Source organism: Terrapene carolina, unplaced genomic scaffold, assembly GCF_002925995.2.
Source record: "Terrapene carolina triunguis isolate 2854851 unplaced genomic scaffold, T_m_triunguis-2.0 Scaffold96, whole genome shotgun sequence".
NCBI classification, from domain to species: Eukaryota; Metazoa; Chordata; order Testudines; family Emydidae; genus Terrapene; species Terrapene triunguis.
The window spans coordinates 48,892,040-48,911,451 of NW_020664447.1; the positions used below are offsets into that span (position 1 = coordinate 48,892,040).

The 19,412-nt window shown below is 37.6% G+C and overlaps 1 protein-coding gene across 2 annotated transcripts in view; it reads left to right on the plus strand.

The window, feature by feature from the left end:
* Positions 1-19,412, plus strand: part of DPH6 (diphthamine biosynthesis 6) — a 349,689-nt gene that overhangs the window by 168,361 nt on the left and 161,916 nt on the right. For both annotated transcript variants that reach the window (XM_024200992.1, XM_024200991.1), the window contains 3 exons: positions 1,070-1,201; positions 5,019-5,148; positions 11,545-11,719. In XM_024200992.1, coding sequence (XP_024056760.1) covers positions 1,070-1,201; positions 5,019-5,148; positions 11,545-11,719 — 437 coding nt within the window. The remainder of the gene's footprint in view (positions 1-1,069; positions 1,202-5,018; positions 5,149-11,544; positions 11,720-19,412) is intronic.

Below are 19,412 nucleotides of genomic sequence, written 5' to 3' on the forward strand. Positions count from 1 at the left end.
TCATACATGTAATTCTAATTAGTGTTAATGAGCAGTACAACCTACCAATGTTGAACTCCTCCTTGATGACATGTCCATGCCTCCTAGCATTTGAACTGTAATGTTCTGAATCTTATTTATCTGAATTAGAGCCAGTTCCTGCAAATAGTTACTTCTGTCAAGGAATTGCATTCACTTGCATAAAGGCAGTGGTACTCTACACAGAGCCCTGCGTGGATACAAAATTTGTATCTGCATCTGCTCTGCAATCTGCAAATATGGTCCACAGATATAGATATCTGCAGAGCAGGGCTTGAACAATACATGCAGGAGATTGTAGATTCACGCCCTTAGACTACAGCTCTGAGACAAGAGACTTTGGGTGAAATCCTAGCCCCATTAACATCAATAGTAAAACTCCCATTGACTTCAATAGAGCCAGAATTTCACCCTTCATCTTCCTCCACGTTATAAGGCATCATGTACATTTTAGAAATAAATTATAACTCCACCTTGCATTAATGGGAATATGCACTGGGAGAATGTTGTGTTCAAGTAAGATGCAGAAAATATCCTCCCCCTATTTCCTGTAATTGTTAACTGAAGAAGTATTCTTAGAGTAATATTTTCAAAAGTGCCCAAGTCCCATTTTCAAATTGACAGTTTGACTTCTGAGTTCCTAGCAGCCAACATTTTCAAAGATATTTAGGCATCAAAAAATGTGGCATGGGGCCTAATTGGTTAGGCACCTAACTCCCATAGACTAGGCGGTATAGCTAGTGAAATTGCAAGACGGACAAATAATAATGCAATTTTTAAGAAAAGGGTATATTCTGGAGAAAATCTGTGGGAGATGATTTTGTCAGGTTCCATGTGGAAGTGCCGACGACTGCACATTTATTTTTAATAGTTCTGTTATATCTTACTGTCTATAAATCATTTTTGAAGATGATCTAATAATCTATAATTTTTCTCTAAAAGTTTTTTCTTCCTGAGCATAGACAATTCAGTTTAAAAGATTTTCTTTGATAGACCTTAATCTGATGTCTTTTGTTTTTGTAATCAGATTGATTTTCTTTCATTCCTTTAGGTAAGCCATTAGAATGTTCTGGAAAATCCCTAAGTGGTTACCAGTGGGTTTCAGGCATCACTGCCCGCTTCCTTCCACTAGAAGGAAGGAGTATTCAACATGCAGCTCAGGAAGCGTTCTCTTCCCTCCAAGGTGCTTTATTAATCTGAGCCATTATTTATCACTAAAACAATTGTTTTTTAAATACAGTGCAAAGTAAAGAGCTGATATATTTTTATGTTTTGATAACTTTAAATTCTATGATTATAAACTTACCATCTCAGGCTTGCCTCAGGCTGGCATCATGCTGTGAAGACTGCTAACTTTAATATTGAATACATTGTAATGTGCTCAGATTTTGAAGACCCTAAAAAGCAAGGATAGGGGATAAAATCAGTATATCAGAATTATTTCCAAAATATTCTTAACAGCTTTGTGGAAGACAACTCTATCATTTTATGTAATGGAATATATATAGTATATATGTGTATCTTTTTCTAGATATAATGTTTACATAGTCTGTCTGTGCATGTATGTTGTGGATGGTGGCTGCTTGGTAAAGTGCTTTTGTTACCACAATAATTTTAAATTAAGTTTTCCAGAAAGCTGTTGCTTTTGTACATTTTGGCATCTAGGATTAGGTCAGTAGCAGTAAATCTCATTTATGTACTTAATGCAAAGGGAAAATTGCTGTCTTGGGAATCATGGAAGCCAGATTCCTTGCTATCACACTCTTACAAGATATTGACATATAAAACAAAATGTTCCAATTTTGTTTTGCAGTCTTTTTGCATTTTAAACTTTAAATAAAGAATGTTTATGCAGGCTTCTTTTTCATTCATAAAAATGAAAATCATTCTTAGTGACTGCTTGGGTAGACTTGTATTCTTGTTCACGAATTCTTGTGATATATTGGCCCATAAAATCTTTACATTTGGCTTGTGCAGCTGAGTTCATGACTGAATACAGAATGATAAAGAATCTTTAGCATTTTTAGAAAGCAAAGAAGTCATGCTTTCTAGATGGCCTTTAAGCTAGTTTTTAACAGCCTGGAAATCAGCAAAGAGGGTGTAATCAAACTAGTAGTTAAAGGCACTAGTGTTTAGCGTAAATCTTTTGGGCATAATCTGTAAATTGAAGCAAAGGGGCTCTATAACATTTTCCTTGGTTCTCATTTTATTTGTTTGGATATCTGCCAATCCAAACATTATATGTTTTTGCCTTGCCATCCATCAGAAGTTTTTTAAAAAACCTACTTATTGTGTCATTGGCTAGTTGAGTAGCCTATTGCTTTCAGCATATTACTTGTATTTACTGTATTCGCTGTATTGTTTTCCATTTCTGGCAAAATAGTAGCTTTTTGATCCTCGGTAGTAAATGTCAATGCTCACATTTCCTGTGGGGTTTTTGCCTTTTCGTGTGGAGGGTGGGGAAAGCTGAATGAATTATGATCCTGTCATCTGAAGAAACCACAATATGTTTCTTTGCCAAGTTTTTCTGAGCGCTAAACTGATCATCTGCAGGTATGCATGAGCCTTTTCCTGAACTCTTACTAGCAATGTATGTAGGACTTCAGCCTGTTCTCTATCATGCTGGGAGAATGGAGCATACACAAGTCCTTTTAACTTACTCCTTGCAAGGTTAATTGATTTAATCACCTCTAAAGAAGATGAGTTTTGCCAGAAGGATTTAGAAATGGAAATTTGCTACTGGACTTCATGAAACATACGATAATCCTAGCCCATAATATCAAAAGCCGAAGAGGGAATCTAGTGCTGTACTTTTTCCATTTCTTTACTTTTTCAACCTATATTTTTTATTCAAACTTTTCTTACATTAAAGTTTTTGGAAGGAGACAAAAATTACAATAGTAAATGTTATCAATAGAGGGTCAGTTCCTGAGCTATTATAAATTGGCATCGTCCATAGGCGTCAGTGATCTGGCCCAGAGTTGGATGTATTACAAAGTACAGACTGTACTGATGTTCTCTCTTGTGCATTTTCAGGATAAGGATCCTACTCAGGTCATCCATTAATAAATAAATGTATGCAGTGTAGCTGTAGGTGTGTCGGTCCCAGGATATCTGAGAGACAAGATGGGTGAGGCAATATCTTTTATTGGACGATCTTCAGTTGGTGAGAGAGATAAGCTTTTGAGCCACACAGAGCTCTTCTTCAGAAGCTCAAAAGCTTGTCTCTCTCACCAACAGAAGTTTTCCAATAAAAGATATCGTTACCCACCTCGTCTGTCTAAATAAATAAATAGCATTCTGACCAATAGTACTTTCATTTCAAAAGCAGTTCTGTCCTAATGAGGCGGAGTCATACCTGACCAAATCCTACAGACTCCTAGATGGCAGTGAAAAGGCCCAAAACTCATTAGAAATACCATGTACTTCTTTTGTGTATCATGGATGAAAGCTGTGTGGAGGCTATCTCTATGAATGAATGGATGGAGGATTTGTAGGTGGGCCAAGAAAATGGTGTGTGGGTGTGTAGGTAGAGAGTGGTAGTTGGAAGCTTCACCAACTGTGCCTTTCTACCAGACACAGTCCTTCATGTCACCAGCAGTGCCCTGCCTCTGTATTGGGAGAAAAATTCCATCTCCCCACTCCCCCCAACACACATGCATAATTCCTTTGGCAGGACAGGGCAGAGCAGGATTTCACCTTTACTATCTTTTTTTAAAGTGATCCTTTTTATAACAAAGTTAAGAATTATGAACATTAAGAAATAAATTCCCTTTCCTTTCAATTTGGTCAAATACAGTTATACATCACGCAAATTAGTTTTTTCGGTTTAGCCCAGTATTTCCTCCCCAAAAATATGTTTCAAATCACATACTTCTTACACACTTGAGAAAAAAAATGCTTGGCTAAAATGTTCCATTGACTGGAAGTTTGAAAAGTGCACTTATTTCCTAGCTGACTGAAGAAGAGCTCTGTATAAGCTCAAAATCTTGTCTCTGAATATATTTAAAAGAATGGAGACATTTTACATGAAAACTATTTGCTTTCACTTTAGCCTCACTCAGCAGATTATCTTCATGCTCTCATCCTACTTGCTAATTAGAATGAAAATATCTATGTCCAATCTATAACTTTAAAGGGCAATATAGCCAAAACTATCATGAAGGGAGGCTTGCGTAGCAGTTAACTCATGTCACATGGGACCCTATTACTGTATATGTTCTGTATTCTTTCACACTTTTCAGAGAAAGCTTTGTACTTAATTTAGCTTCTGTAGCTCCTGAGACTTAAATGCAGAATATGAGGACCACACAGTAATATACTGTCCCACAAATTTTGATAAGGCGCTCAGGATGGAAATATGTGTTCTAAATTGCATCCTGTTAACTCCCCTAACTTTATTCTTCTTCCTCTATATAATCAGCTCTGGTTGAGTCAATTTTCTCACCAATACCCCTTTATCCTGAACACAGTTTATCTGTTCTCTGACACCAAATATGTGTGTCCTTCCTTCACCCCTCTCCTTTAGTCTCTCCAACCATTTACACCCCTTTACTTATACTGAATTTGCCATTGCTTGATCTCCAGCAAGTGGATGATAAATTGCTGGAAACTGTAGTTTATTCTACTATCCATTATTTTCTATTTTTGCACAGTAGCGCAGTGGAATGTAGACTGCTGTATATATGTATTTATTAAGATACAATGTATTTTCTTAAGGCAAGTGTAAGTTCAGGTTTGAAGAATTTTCAGTTATGTTTTATCTCCATATTATCAGATAAAATTAACACAAAAAAGCACTTAATAAAAAATAAGGCTATACCATCAAAGATTATTGTAAGGGGAAAAGTAATATATTACTAAAGCACTCAGTCATGTTAAGTAAGTGTTAGGTTATTATCATTTGATTTTCTTGGACAAACATAAGATGCCTCTGCTATCTTTCTATGCTCATTTAAAATGTCCTATCTTTAACAGCTATATTATTTTTTTTCTGGCAGCTAATATGAATTCAAAGGGATTGGAATTGAAAGATATTATTTTGGTCCATCTGTATATGAAGAACATGAAAGATTTTGCTGTTATAAATTCAGCTTATATGACAGAGTTTGATTTGTGTCCACCGGCAAGGTACGATCAGACTATTGCTATGGTATATTTATGATACACTGTAATATACTGTATTACTACTACTATATTTATGAAGCTTTTATACACATTTTTGTGTGTCTCACATATCAAAAGTAGGCTTTTGTCCACCTTTTTCTGGGGAGCATGCTGTTTTTTCGTCATATAAATTTTTATTTCCTTGATGGAACAATTGCTACAATAGCATAAGCATATCTACTGTGTAATTAAAAGCATGTGTGTGGCAGGGAGATGCTGTCAATGTTCCGAGTATGGTGAGCCTGACTCCTTTTGTTGGCAGAGACCAAGCTTATCCCTTAGACACTTATATGTCTAGTGTCTATCAGACTAGAGCTCCAAACTTCCTGCCAAACCCAGGTCTGTTGGAATGAGCCAATCTAATAGTCTAGGCCTGCAAGATCACTCACAGTTCCAATTCTGTACTGCTCATGACTTCCAGGTTATGTAGCAGTTTTATGTTGGAAACTGGACTGATATAGCAAATGCTTTGGTCACTGAAAATCTTACTACAATTTTTGAAAGTTGTGTGTCAAATCTAGCAGATTTCATTTACAGATAAAGTAAAAGAGAATTGTCTTTTTGTTTTGGATTGTTTTTTTTTTTTGTTATAAGAGAACATGATGGAGGGAAGCAGTAGATGTGATATAGCTCAATGTTAGCAAGGCTTTTGATACTGTGTCACGTGACCTTCTTATAAACAAACTAGGGAAATATAGCCTAGACGAACCTACTATAAGGTGGGTGCACAACTTGAGAATTATACTCAATGACTGGTGAACAATCAAGCTGAAAAGGTATATTGAGTGGGGTCCTGCAGATATCTGTCCTGGGTCTGGTTCTATTCGATATCTTCATCAGTGATTTTGATAATGGCATAGAGAGTATACTTGTTAAGTTTGCAATTCCTCCCAGATTGGTATCGTCTGCAAGTGCTTTGGAGGAACGGATTAGAATTCAAAATGAACTTGACAAACTGGATAAATGTTCTGAAATAAATAGGATGAAATTCCTTAAGGACAAATGTGAAGTACTCCACTTAGGAAGGAATAATCAGTTTCACAAATACAAAATGGGAAATGATGGCTTAGGAAGGAGCACTGCAGAAAGGATCTTGGGGTCAAAGTGGATCACAAACTAAATAGGAATCTACAATGTAACGTTGTTGCAAAAAAAGTATTTAATTTAGGGCACCACACTTCAGGAAACAGGTAGACAAATTGGAGACAGTCCAGAGGAGAGCTTCAAAAATGATTAAAGGTCTAGAAAATGTGATCCACAAGGAAGGATTGTAAAAATTTGGTTTGTTGAGTCTGGAGAAGAGAAGGCTGAGAGGGGACATGTTAACAGTCTTCAAGTACATAAAAGATGGTTATGAAGAGGAGGGTGATAAATTGTTCTCCTTGACCACCTAGGACAGAACAAGAATCAATGGGCTTAAATTTCAGCAAGGGCGATTTAAGTTAGACACTAGGAAAAACTTCCTAACTTATAAGGGTAGTTAGCACTGAAACAAGTTACCTAGGGAGGTTGTGGAGTCTCTGTCATTGCAAGTTTTTAAGAACTGATTAGACAAGCATCTGTCAGGGATGGTCTAAGTAATACTGAGTCCCGCCTCACTGCCGTGGACTGGACTAGATGACCTATTGAGATCTCTTCTATGATTTCCAGAATGAGAACTAGAAAGACTCTTGCACCTTACAGTGCTTAGCAACTGAAATACTGATAGGTTGACTAACTGCTTTTCATTTAGTGTACAGAATCCTATGATATACTTAAAACTTGTAAACTTTAACTTCAGGTCAGTTAAGGTAAAATTCAGTTTTTGTTCATGTATATAAAACATCTAACATCTGCATAAATGTAGGAAGAGTTGAGATTATAATCATTCAATTAATGAAAGTGCCATACATAATTAATTTTATATTAATAAATAATTAATAAAGTGGGTTTGTTATAACTTGCTATATATATATATAAAAATTAAATTTATTATATAGGTATCTATATAGCAATACATTTCCGGATGTAATTTGGTGGAGCAATACCTTTTTGACTCAAAATATTCTTTGCATAAAAAATAGCCTAGTCCATTTTCCAGGTTTGAGTAAACAGAACCATGAAAGATCTATGTTACAATATTCCCTACAAAATACTTTCTTTTAATTCAGAGTTAAATGTGCCTAGTGATGGGGATACCATCACTTCATTGCGGAAACTATTCCTATCCCTAAAATCTCTGGTTGAGAAGAAGGCTTTTCTAATATTCAGCCTAAATTTTCATTTTTAAAAATTACATCCCATTTCTCCTAATTTTGTCTGCCTGAACAACCATAAACATTTCCATTGTTAGCTTTTACACTTTTCTGGACTCTTCAGATTGTCAATATCTTTTGGAATTAACTTCCCAGAAGTGAAAGCAATATCCCAGGTGCAGTCATACCACAGGGGTAGGAAGTGGAACTGTTTCCTCAGTGCTCTTTTGTGTAATTCCTGTGTGTATGCTGTCCCAAATTGTATAGATCATTTTATTGGCTGCCACGTTGCATTGCTAACTCTTGTCTATTGTTTTGGCCACTGTCACCACTGCATCTCTTTCATCATTGCTGCTTTCCAAATTTTTCCCTCCCATTGAACATCTGTGTTTGGGATTATAAATACCCAGAACAAGCATACTTGCATTTTCATCATACCTAATTTGGTATTCTCTGTGAATTTATTATCTTAATACGTACCCTCTCTCCCAGGTCATTAATGGAAATATAAATATATAAAGTTAAAGGACTCTACAAGTGACAAAATGATTTTTTTTAGTGCTGCATAAAATCTTTTATAGGAAGCAAGTTCTTTGCTTTTTCCCATTGTGCAATAATGAGGGCTTTATTACTTATTCAAGTTAATAAGATATATTTTCCACTACTTAGTAATAGCTCTACTAATAATTGGATCTGTGTTGGACTCATTGCTTTGAAGGCTTCCCTAAGATAAATATCCATGGATCCTTGTTAATGTCATGCCCCAAAATTTACAAAATCTTCCTATATTTTATCCTAATATACAATCAGTGGAGAAGAGGTCCAAAAATAATGAAATTAAGTTGCAAGCTTGCATTTGCTACAGAGTGAGTAAGATTTATACAATATATAGTAGGAATTATGCAACATAGCAGCACTATAGTAAAGATAAAATATAATCTGTTATTCAATCATTATTGCTTTATTACCAATCTGAATACTACTGAGCTTGCCTTGGCCCATACCAATCATAACTATTTGATTTGATTTTTTTATTCACTCTTTCATTTTTTGTCTATACCTGGTGTATTTCAAGCAACCAGTGTGTGGCTACTGTTACAAAAATTAAAAATAATATCATCATAGATATATGAACATAAGCACAAAGGGGGAGAAAGAAGGGAAAAGGATAAAAAGTTATAACCCTAAAGAGAGGGATTGGCTTATGTGAAGCACATTACCATTTAAAAGTAAATATGCCATCTTTTCCTTTTTAAAACTGTTTGTCAAAAATTTGTATCTTCTATTAATGAAATTATATAAACAAACTAATGGAAAATGCATACACCTTTGAGATAATGGCAGAGTTAGAGCACTGTCATGTGACAAATGCCAGTGCAAATACTCTGTCAAAATAAGTCTGTGGACAACATTGCTGTGACAGGATGCTATTCCACTGGCACTATTTATATTGCATCAAATGCAAATAAAGTCAGTTCTGTTCAGATGTCATTATTGGTGCTCTCACTGTAACCAAAGGGTGTAGATGTGCTAGTGACAATTTTTCACTTGACCTTTCATAAAAAAATTTTTTTCTGCCTTAGCCACAGTAACTAAAAGAGTATATTTTTTAAATGTTTTCCGTATATTTATTGTATTGAATTTCTAAATGATTGGCTAGAATTATTGCTAATTGTATATAATGGTCAGGTGACCTGATAAATGATTAGTCAGCCCTGGTTTTATCTGGCATGATATGAGACAGCAGTAAAGTTATCCCAATGAAGATATGAGTTTGCAGTGTACTCGGTTTCAAAAGCAGTCAGAAACTGTAAAGCTTGGAAATAAAGGTTTTCTATCTACTCATCCTTTGTTGTCCTGTGTCTGGTGTTGTATGTTCTTAATTTTTCCTCTTGAGGTATGGAGACATCAAAGGGGATTGATTTTACAGTCCTTTAGGAGAATATACAGTAGTATGGTATGTTTTTCTAGGCAGCTCTGTCTTTGCTGGCCTGCCTGGAATACAGAATCATCGAAGACTTTCTCTCAATTTGTAAAAGTTTATTTATGGTCCTACACAAACAACACTGATCTGGGCCAGCACTATATGGGGCAAATAAATTGCAGCCTGTGAAGGGGCGTGGCAATTTACATTCCCCCTAAGAAAAAAGAGGGAATTGGGGAGGAATTGTCACTGAGTCACTTCAGAATTGTAACCCAGTTCCAAGGGCTTCTTCAGGGAAATCACCACTATACACTGCCCCGTACTCAGTGCTGAGCCTTATGGTTCAATCAAGCCCCAAGAGTGAGAAGAAAATCCTTAACCAACTCAGGACCTGAAGCTATTGAAAAGAAGTTGTCTTTGTAGTCCACAACGGGGTGACAACTCTCACCAGGAATGAAAACAAAAATTACTTAAAGAATTACAGAAAGACAAGGTGGGTGAGGTAATATTTTTATTGGACCTGTTTCTGTTGGTGAGAAAGACAAGCTTTCAAGCTTAAACAGAAAAAGAGCTCTGTGCAAGCTCAAAATCTTGTCTCTTTCACCAACAGAAGTGGGTCCAATAAAAGATATTACCTCACCCACCTTGCGTCTCTCATATCCTGGGACCAACACAGCTGCAACAGCACTGGAAACAAGAATGTAAAGAATTATAGGTGTGTTTGGGATAATGTATCTTATAACAGATCCACAGTCCCCCACCCACCTTCCCTGCATGGTTGGAGAATTTTGTATTACTTTATGTGTTATGTTTTCTGTTCCAATGGATGGTTAGATCCATTACATACTGTTACCCTTGCCTGGCTCAGAATGAGCCACCTCACATGGGACTGGTTAGCTGCTGTGAAATTTTAAATCTATGGACAACTCACTGTGTATGATGTGATAATGTAGACCTAAATTATACATTGAGGTCCTGACCCAGGTAGCATAAGAACACTGAGATCTCTTATAAACTCAGAATTATGCAGCCATGTAAATTGATGATGAAATAATTTAATTACTTAGTGCGGCTCCTGAAATAAGGTAGTTGGGAATGGGCAGTACCAGAAGAGGCTAAAGCACTGCATAAAAGGGAGTGGGGAGAGGCTTCTAGGAGATGCAGGCAGCCATCCAGGGTTACTAATCCAGAAAGACATGGCATTCTCTTTCTGCATAGCCTAAGAGGAGAACATGGCGGGTTCTATTCCTTACTGTACAGCTTGTAAAGCTGCACAAGAGCAGTTCTCCACTTCAGTATATTTTAAGTACAGTCCCTCCTCCTGCACCATCCTCTTCTGCTCCTCATGCTACTGCATGTCATTTGCTCCCTTATTTGCATAGCTAGCCATACAATCCCCTATCCCTTCATGTGGAGCTTATAAAAGAACAGGAAAAAAGGTTACAAGCTGGGAGGATGCAGGGAAATCGCTTTTTAAGATTATTTATGTAGCACAAGCAGTCTTGTGCTGCATTTTGGTCAAAAGAAAAATTATGCACACATTTGCATGGCTGCATAATTGCATTATGCACAGAGACCTGGCTATGGGAATTCTCGCTAGTAACATGCTAGGAGTACAGACCCAAGGGTATAGAGCTACAATAAATTTGCAAAATTGTCTTGAAAATTTAGCAGCCCAAGCAGAAAATCTACTCACCCATCCTTATGATGATGATAATGGCGGGGTGGTGGGCAGAAAGAGGAAATATTTTGCTTGCCTGTGGTGAAAAAAAGTTACTTTTCCTGAGTAGAATTTTACAAGACTGTATTATAAGATACTTCCTGAGAACACACATTTACAAGTCATTTTCTGTTGAATTTCTGCTGAGAGTAAAATGTCACCTCTTTATGTGTGGACTGCAAACTTAATTCTTCTTCAATAGCTATAGGCTCTGAGATGCTGCTCTCTTACTAGCTCTTTTTAGTGGCTTGTTTTCAATAGGCTAAATCATTATCTATATAATATGACACACACACACACACATATATATTTATGAATGAATGAACAGGTTGGACAATCACCTGTCAAGGGTGGTCTAGGTTTACTTGGTCCTGCCTCAGTGCAGGAGGCTGGACTTGATGATCTCTCAAGGTCCCTTCCAGCCTTATATTTCTATGAGTATGTAAGATAATCATATAATCCTTCATGATTTGTGTTTTCAGAGTATGTGTAGAAGCCCCATTGCTTGATGGAGTACTCTTTTGGATGGATTGCCTTGCACATAAGTGTGACGTTACGATCGGTGATGTGCACTGTTATCAAAAACAGATCATGCATGTACAGAGCATTTCTCACTGGGCACCTGCTAACATAGGACCTTATAGTCAGTCCATCAAGGTAAGCAATCTTTGTTACTGTATATGAACTATTTACCAGTTAATAAAGTTATCAGCTCTTTTAATTTATTTTAATCTGCATAGAAGAAGAAAAAAGTTTGCACCTTTTTGTAATACGTTTTTTAAAAAAACTACAAAAAATGAAAAATATGAGTATATACATTTCAAGTTTTAAAACCTCTGTGTATGACACCTTTTCAATTCTTTTGCTGCAGTTTATCAAACCGTTAACTCTGTGATCATCAGGCAGGGCTAAGGACAATTATTTCTTTCAGAGCATCACTCTGCGCAAAAACAGTATGTTGAGGTTGTACACTATAATTATAACAGTAAGTAATTATAGTGCCTGTATATTTCCATATGCTTTCTGAAATTTAACTATTCATTGAAAACATTTCAGGGCATTTTAAATTCTTTATGTTCAAAGACAACAAGTTCACACTTTTTCTTAGGAAATCAACGCTTAAACACATGTAAGTGAATTCCCTTATGAGGCTCTAGATATTAGTATTGCAGTACATAAAAGCAAATCAAGACTGATGAAGTATTTAGTATTTTTAAAACTTACATTTAATACAAAGTGGACGGGACATGATATGTTGCTTAACAAATATGAAAGAGTAACCAGGCAGCCCACTTCCCAACTCCTAATGCCTTCCTGAGTATTAGGGAAAAGTCTTGTCTTTAACCTTGCAAAAGAGAATTTGTATGCACTCTTCTCTCCACCCTCCTGTCTGTACAAAAGAAAGAAGATCTAGCCCAAACTATGCTGTTACTAGTAGGAGGATCTGTGACTTACACAATATTTTATTTCATATATTGTAATTCTTCTGAGTTGTCTTCTAATTTGCAAACAAACCTATTATTATACTGCTGCAACAATGTTTTGTTTTGTTTGATGTTAGCTACATTCTGTGTGTGGGGTGATGGCTTAGGCTAGATATCAGGTGGACTTACCCAGGAAGGACATAGAGGGTGGTTATCACATATAACACATAATTTATCTTTGTTTACCTATTTAAAGAAGGTTCATTTGTCAAAAGTAGGAAGTTGCTTTAGTGGACCTTTTCTTCACTCCATTTTAAACACTGTGGGTCATGCTTTGGCTGGCTCTACCTGGTTTATTCAAATGAGAAAATGCAAAGAACCATACAGTCATTTTGCACCCGTACTGGGGCAGCCACATTCTGTATAGGGCACAGGTGCTGAACTAAGTGAATATTCTAGACCTGGCACAATCTGGATTCGGGCCAGGACATAGGATCGAAACTACTTTAGTAATACTGGTGGATGATCTCCTGCTGTCAATGGATAGAGGATGGACATCCATTTTCATCCTCAGAAATCTCTGCAGCATCTGATAGTCAACCATAGGATACTTCCTGAAAAAAATGGCAGAGTCCAAAGGAATATGTTTAAATTTTTCAAGTTCTTCCTGGAGAGACGCATTGAAAGAGTAGAGATTGGAAACTGCACCCCCTCTACTAGACCCCTCACTTGTGGAGTCCCAGAAGAATCCGTTCTTTCTCTGGTCCTTTTCAAAATCGACATGAGACCACTAGCTGAACTGATAACACAACATGGACTCAGTGCCAGCAATATGGAGATGACATACAGCTATGCTTATCCTTTACTTCATCTGACCATACCACTACCACCAAGATGGCAGCATGCTTGAGTGAGATCAGTTCATGGATGAAGAACAGCTGGTTGGAGCTAAGCGCAAGCAAAACAGGGGTGATGCTGGTGGGCAAGGGTTAGCATTTTGCAGAATTTGCAGTCATGGTGCAGTCTCCTTTGGTTGATGGTACATCCCCACCGTTGGCCAGTTCAGTCTGTAGCCTAGATCCCTCAGTAATGCTAAGCTCTCACATAGTAGCATCCACAAGCAATATTTTCTGCCATTTCTGGTTGGCTAGGAGACTCCAGCTCATCCTAGCAGAGGTTATATATGTCTTCAATACCTCCCATCTGAACTACAGCAGTGCAGTATAAGTGGGCACAAAGACATCAGCCCTTAGAGAGCACCAACTAATACTGAACACTCCTTAGCAATACTGACTGCCACAAGCATATCAAACCTATCCCTGGACCTCTACACTGGTTTCCGGTAGAATATCAAGTGAGATTCAGAGGATGGTCCTCATCTTCAAGGCACTCAATGACCTGGGCCAGGCCTATCCAAAGAATTGCCTTAAGCTCTGTCATGGTTGACTCTTCCACTCCTCTGGCACACTTGAACTTTCTACTACCAGGGTAAAGCTCGTCTGTCAGGAGACAGACCTTTCTCAGGTACTGGTCCCAAGCTCTGGAACAAACTAAGCCAGGAACTAAGGACAACCACAAACCTCACCACCTTCCACTTTGAATGCAAAGCACTTTTTTTTTAACTTGCCTTCTCTAACATAAAAACATAACAGCATGTACATTTAAACACACACACACCAAAATTTTCCAAAACAAAACACTCCACTGTCAACATTATTCTCCTCTTAAGGAGAGGATGAGAGAAAGCACAAACCCCATGTGTCAGATATTAGTCACACAGTCTTGTTGTACTTGTGTTGGTTCCTGAACATTAGATAAGGTGAATGAGGTAACGTCTTTAATTGGACCAACTTCTGTTGGTGAGAGAGACAAGCTTTCGACCTGCAGAGAGGTCATCTTCTGGTCTGGGAAAGGTACTAAGAGTGTCTCAGCTAAATATAAGATTGAACTGGATTTATGGCTTATTATAACAATCTATAGCTCACTAACCCTCCTTTTTGTTCTATGACTGCAGGGGTGTTAATGGGCCACTCTACCTTGCATGGTCTCTTAGGATATGTGCTAATTACTTATGCTGAACTATGTGATCTTGTATTTAGCTGTGATACTGATTACACCACACATTAAAGGGCGAGAGTGGGGGAAGGGAGGCTGTTGTCTGGTTTGCTGGATGGAGGGAGAGAGAGAGTAATTTTGTGACAGAACATGTCAGCGTGGGCACACTGACCCATTCCCCTCCTCCCCCCCCGGTGACCGGAAGAGAAGGGAGGTTATATAAGTACATGCTGAGTAGGAGAAGCCTCTTTTACCTGAACCAGGCAGAGCAGCACTCACCCTCCCACACATGGAAGTGGCAAAATACCAGGTTTGGTCAGGAACCGCTGTGGGCACTGCACTAGTCGTCCTTTCTTGAGCGGTGGGCTGGGAAGAAATTTTTCCCTCACCACCAGATTGGCCTAGGCAAAGTGCAGGGATTTTCACCTTCCTCACAGTGGGTTCGTGGGGCTGGAGGGATTCGTTATGGGTAAACATGGAACAGGAGTTAGGCTGTGATGTTGCAACTAGTTATGTTGACGTGATTGCAGATGTCCAGTGCAGGTACTCCATAACGAAGTGATATAGCAACAGAGAGTCCTGTGGCACCTTTAAGACTAACAGATGTATTGGAGCATAAGCTTTCGTGGGTGAATACCCACTTCGTCAGACGCATGTAGTGATATAGTGATCAGATAAATGGATTGGTAAAGGATTTAAAGGAGGTATTCATTAAATGAGCAGAAACAAGGCAGGTTCGGGGCTACTTTGACTGGTACAGTAGGGAGCCAATCCCCCCACCCTTTATGACCCACCTTAACCCTCATTCAAGGTGGAGGGATGGTAAGCTCCCAGCAGCAGGTGTGCTGGGGATCATGATGGGAAAGGGAGAGGGCTGACAGAAGTCCACCAGATATGTATTGAAATGATCATGGAAATACCTGCACTATACATGTTTATCTGCTGGGTACTCCCAGACAGTTAATAACCAAGTTGCAACCACATCCAGTGTCTTCTGTCCTTCTTCTGGCATAGCTGGGCAATCTAAGAACCTTTCTCAGGCTTGAAGAAGAGCTCTGTGTATCTTGAAAGCTTGTCTATTACAGAAATTGGTCCAATAAAAGATATTACCTCACCCACCTTGTCTCTCTAAGATGTTAGTCATGTCACTTACCTCACTACTGGAAGATGGTTAGATACCCTACAATAGTAAGGGCAGTATAAGAAACTGTATATAATAGAATAGAACTAGTACTAATGTTTAATCCAGCCTCCTTGAAGAGGATGGATTGAAGATAAGGTGCCGATCCTGCTTCCCCTTACTTGCCACACTGGCCAGAAGATGAAAGAGAAAGCACGTGCTCTGCCCTTTCAAAGGGTTATGGATACTCACTTGTAAAATTCAGTCAAAATTCTTTTAGGGCTGTTCCATTGCTGCATGGCCTATTTATCTGTGATGTCATATCTTTGAAAATGCTGTTGCCCAGGCTATTTATCTGTGATGTAAGATCTTCAAAAATGTTGTTTCCCAGGATTAATACTCTCTTTCTCTTCACTGATTGATATGCTAAGCATCCTTGACTTCTTTGCTTTCTCTATTTTGCAGTAATCTAACTACAAAAAAAAACCCTACAAGATTTCGTCTTGCTTATTTCAATCAGAAAATTATCTTCTTTTTTCTAGTGTAACTTTATTTTATTTTACCAAAAATGTGTATCTGTTTACTAAAATAGCATATAAAATATATACCCTAAAATTTATTCTTGAAAACACCTTACTGAAAAATACACAAATGCACAATGCAACATACTTACCCTTGGAAGTATGTCAATTTTAAGCTCAAATATGGGTCCCATATAATTTTGAATGTACCTTTTACAAAGTGAAAGGCTTCTAGTTGACTGTGTTTGGAAATCTATTGAAGCTAGATGTGTGAACATGTTATTCAGTTCTTTGTAAAGTCGTTGGCAGAACAATTTTAGTAAAGCATTTCAAAATTGGTTTTTGGAATAGACTATTTTCCAGTATGTATGAAGTTTGGGGGTTTGATTTTATAAGTATGATAACAGGGATAGACTGGGAAAGATAAAAATCCTTTGCGCAACATCCTGAAATGTTGACATTTTGATCAATCTTGCATGTTTGAAGAGCAGAAATTTACGGATCTTGTAATTTTAAAGCGTTAATGCCTTTGCCTTTTACATTTTGAGACCTTGGTTCTAATTTGATTATGTCACAAGTAGAAATAAGTAGCTGATCTTAATGGTTCCTAGTGAACTTGTGTTTATATTACAAAATCACCATGCATTTTTGCACAAAATTGTCATGCTTCTCTGAATAGACCCAAGACTGTAACAGCAAGGGTATGTGGCAGCCAAGATTGATGTGCATTGGCATAAATACTGTCCTGGCAACTGAAATTTAGTGGAGGTAGTCCATGCAAATTGCAGGTATTTGCACTACAGGCTCAACAAATCACTCAGAAGAGCATCCATTTAATTCTGTAGAAACCTTGCAGGATCCTGCCAACTGCAGCATGAGAAAAAAATGTTAAAATTAGAAATATACCATGAGAGTGTCCTTCTGACCCCAGGCTGACATAAGCAAAACAACACTTACAGAATGTAGTTTTGATCTGAATTCCATTCAAAATGTTCATGGCAAAATCAGAATTCATTCCCTTCCTTGAAATTACATGCTTTAAAATCAACCCCAAAGCTTCTGTTCATAGTATGTAGGATATAATCTGTGGTAGGATATAAAGTGGCTGACTTTCCCATTAGTAGGACAAAATTGTTTGTGATAACTTAACATATTTTTCTTGGCTCAAATCTTTTACTGGTGCAGAAGCCTCTGTCCATCTGAGTGTTCATCTGTCAGTAACTTCAGTATAAAATATACATCTATGCTGTAGTAATGACTATCCTTCTGGCCTCAGTAAATATGGTACAAGTGTACTTAAATCCAGGATAATGTGAGATTACAAACTCTGCCTTGCTTCTCATAGGCAATAAACCAATTATTTGCCACTGTTTAGCCCTGTGTTACATCTGTCAAGAAAGACAGTTGTATTTTGCACTCAGTAGCAGTGGATTGTAGCCACTTTTAAAGAAGGATTAAAAAAGGGCTTTTTTCACCCTCACTGGAGAGAAGGGCAAATTGCAATATCCTCTTGCAAGTGGGGCATTCAACTCTGGGAAAAATAAACAACCCTAATAGCAGTAGTAGGTTATCATCATGTATGTGGACCAGCACTAGAGAGGGATGAGACACACTCTTTGCAAGTGGGTTTCACAGATAGTTGCTGACATCAGAGGGAACCATTGATACTGTTGGAAATGGTAAGTAAACTCAGCATGAGCCCCGACTGCCTTGACCATCATTAGAGGCCTCACTTCTCTCCTTTTCCTGAGTCTCTTGCCTCACCAATCTCATGCTAGCAGAGAAGGGAACTAAATTATAAAAATGAACATGAGTTCAAATACATATTTTTATTTATTTGACTTTCGCCATGATAAATGACAGTTCTAGACAAAGGGTTGGATTCTCAGCTGGTATAAATTGGCTTAGTTCCATTAACTTCAGCAGAACTTTGGCAGATGTATACCAGCTGAGGATCTGGCCCAAAATCTTAATAGAATGCATGTTTAAAAGGGACACATGGAGCTGTATGGCTAGAGGGAAGTTTTATATTTAAATGTTGAACCAATATTTTTAAATTAAAAATAGCCTTTTAGCAATATTTACAGAATTAAAAATTCTTTATTTTACCTGATTCTAATTATTTTGCTACTGTGTGTTAAATACGAGGAGACACATTTCTCTTGAGCTAGTTTTTTTTATTGCTGAATGCAATCTACAAGTTCACTGAATATTTAAAAAAAAAATTCTTCCACAAATGTGAAATTTGAAGTAGATTCACATTGCAAAATAAGACTGCCTGATTCATGTCTTCCATAGATGCATGCCATTGTATAGTATCTACAATTACAATTTGATTATAATATATCAATCAGATTGCAACATATGTAGTGGTATTTACAATGAATGATACTTCATGGTAGAGATGCTTGGATAGTAGTGAACCACCCTGAAGAACAGCTTTAAGGGTAAAAAATATGTTCCATATTAAAACCACAAGATAGATGCCTGATGCCATATACATTAGTATCTGTTATCTGAGAGTTACACAGAATTGTCTTCCACAGAATTTTTCTTCAGTTAATGTTATACTAGTTATGTGTTACACAAGACTGTACTGTGCATCGATATTGAGGCAAAAGAAGGTATAAAATTAGAGACCTCCTGGTAGAAGTGAGGCAGTACAGGGAAAGCACTGCATCTATTGGAGGAATGATACAGGGCAAGCAGCAGCTGGTTGGGAAAATTGGCAACAAATGTTGATCACAATATTAGCAAATCATTCAAGTAAGATCAGAATCCAAGTTAGCATATTAACATGCACCAAACAGATGTCTGGACTAGATAACTAAACTAAGCCATAACACCTAGACGTACAGATCTGAACAATAAAAATGTACAAATGATGCATTTTTAAGGGAAAAAAGAAGCTGAAAGTGAGTAATCACAGTCTGTGTATCTGCCTTTTAGTATTGTTATTAGATTCAGGAGGATACAAATGAGAAAATTACATAACTGTGGAAAAGGTAAAGCAAGAGTTCTTCTGAAGCATGAGTCATGTGACACACTGGCTATGTCTACACTGCAGTTAAAAACCCCACAGTTGGCCTGTACCAGCTGACTCAGGCTAAGGGGCTGTTTAATTGCCATGTAGGCATTTGAGTTTGGGCTGCAGCCTGGGTCCCCAGAGTCAGGGCTGCAGCCCGAGCCTGAACGTCTACATGTCAGTTAAAAAGAACCTTAGCCCGAGT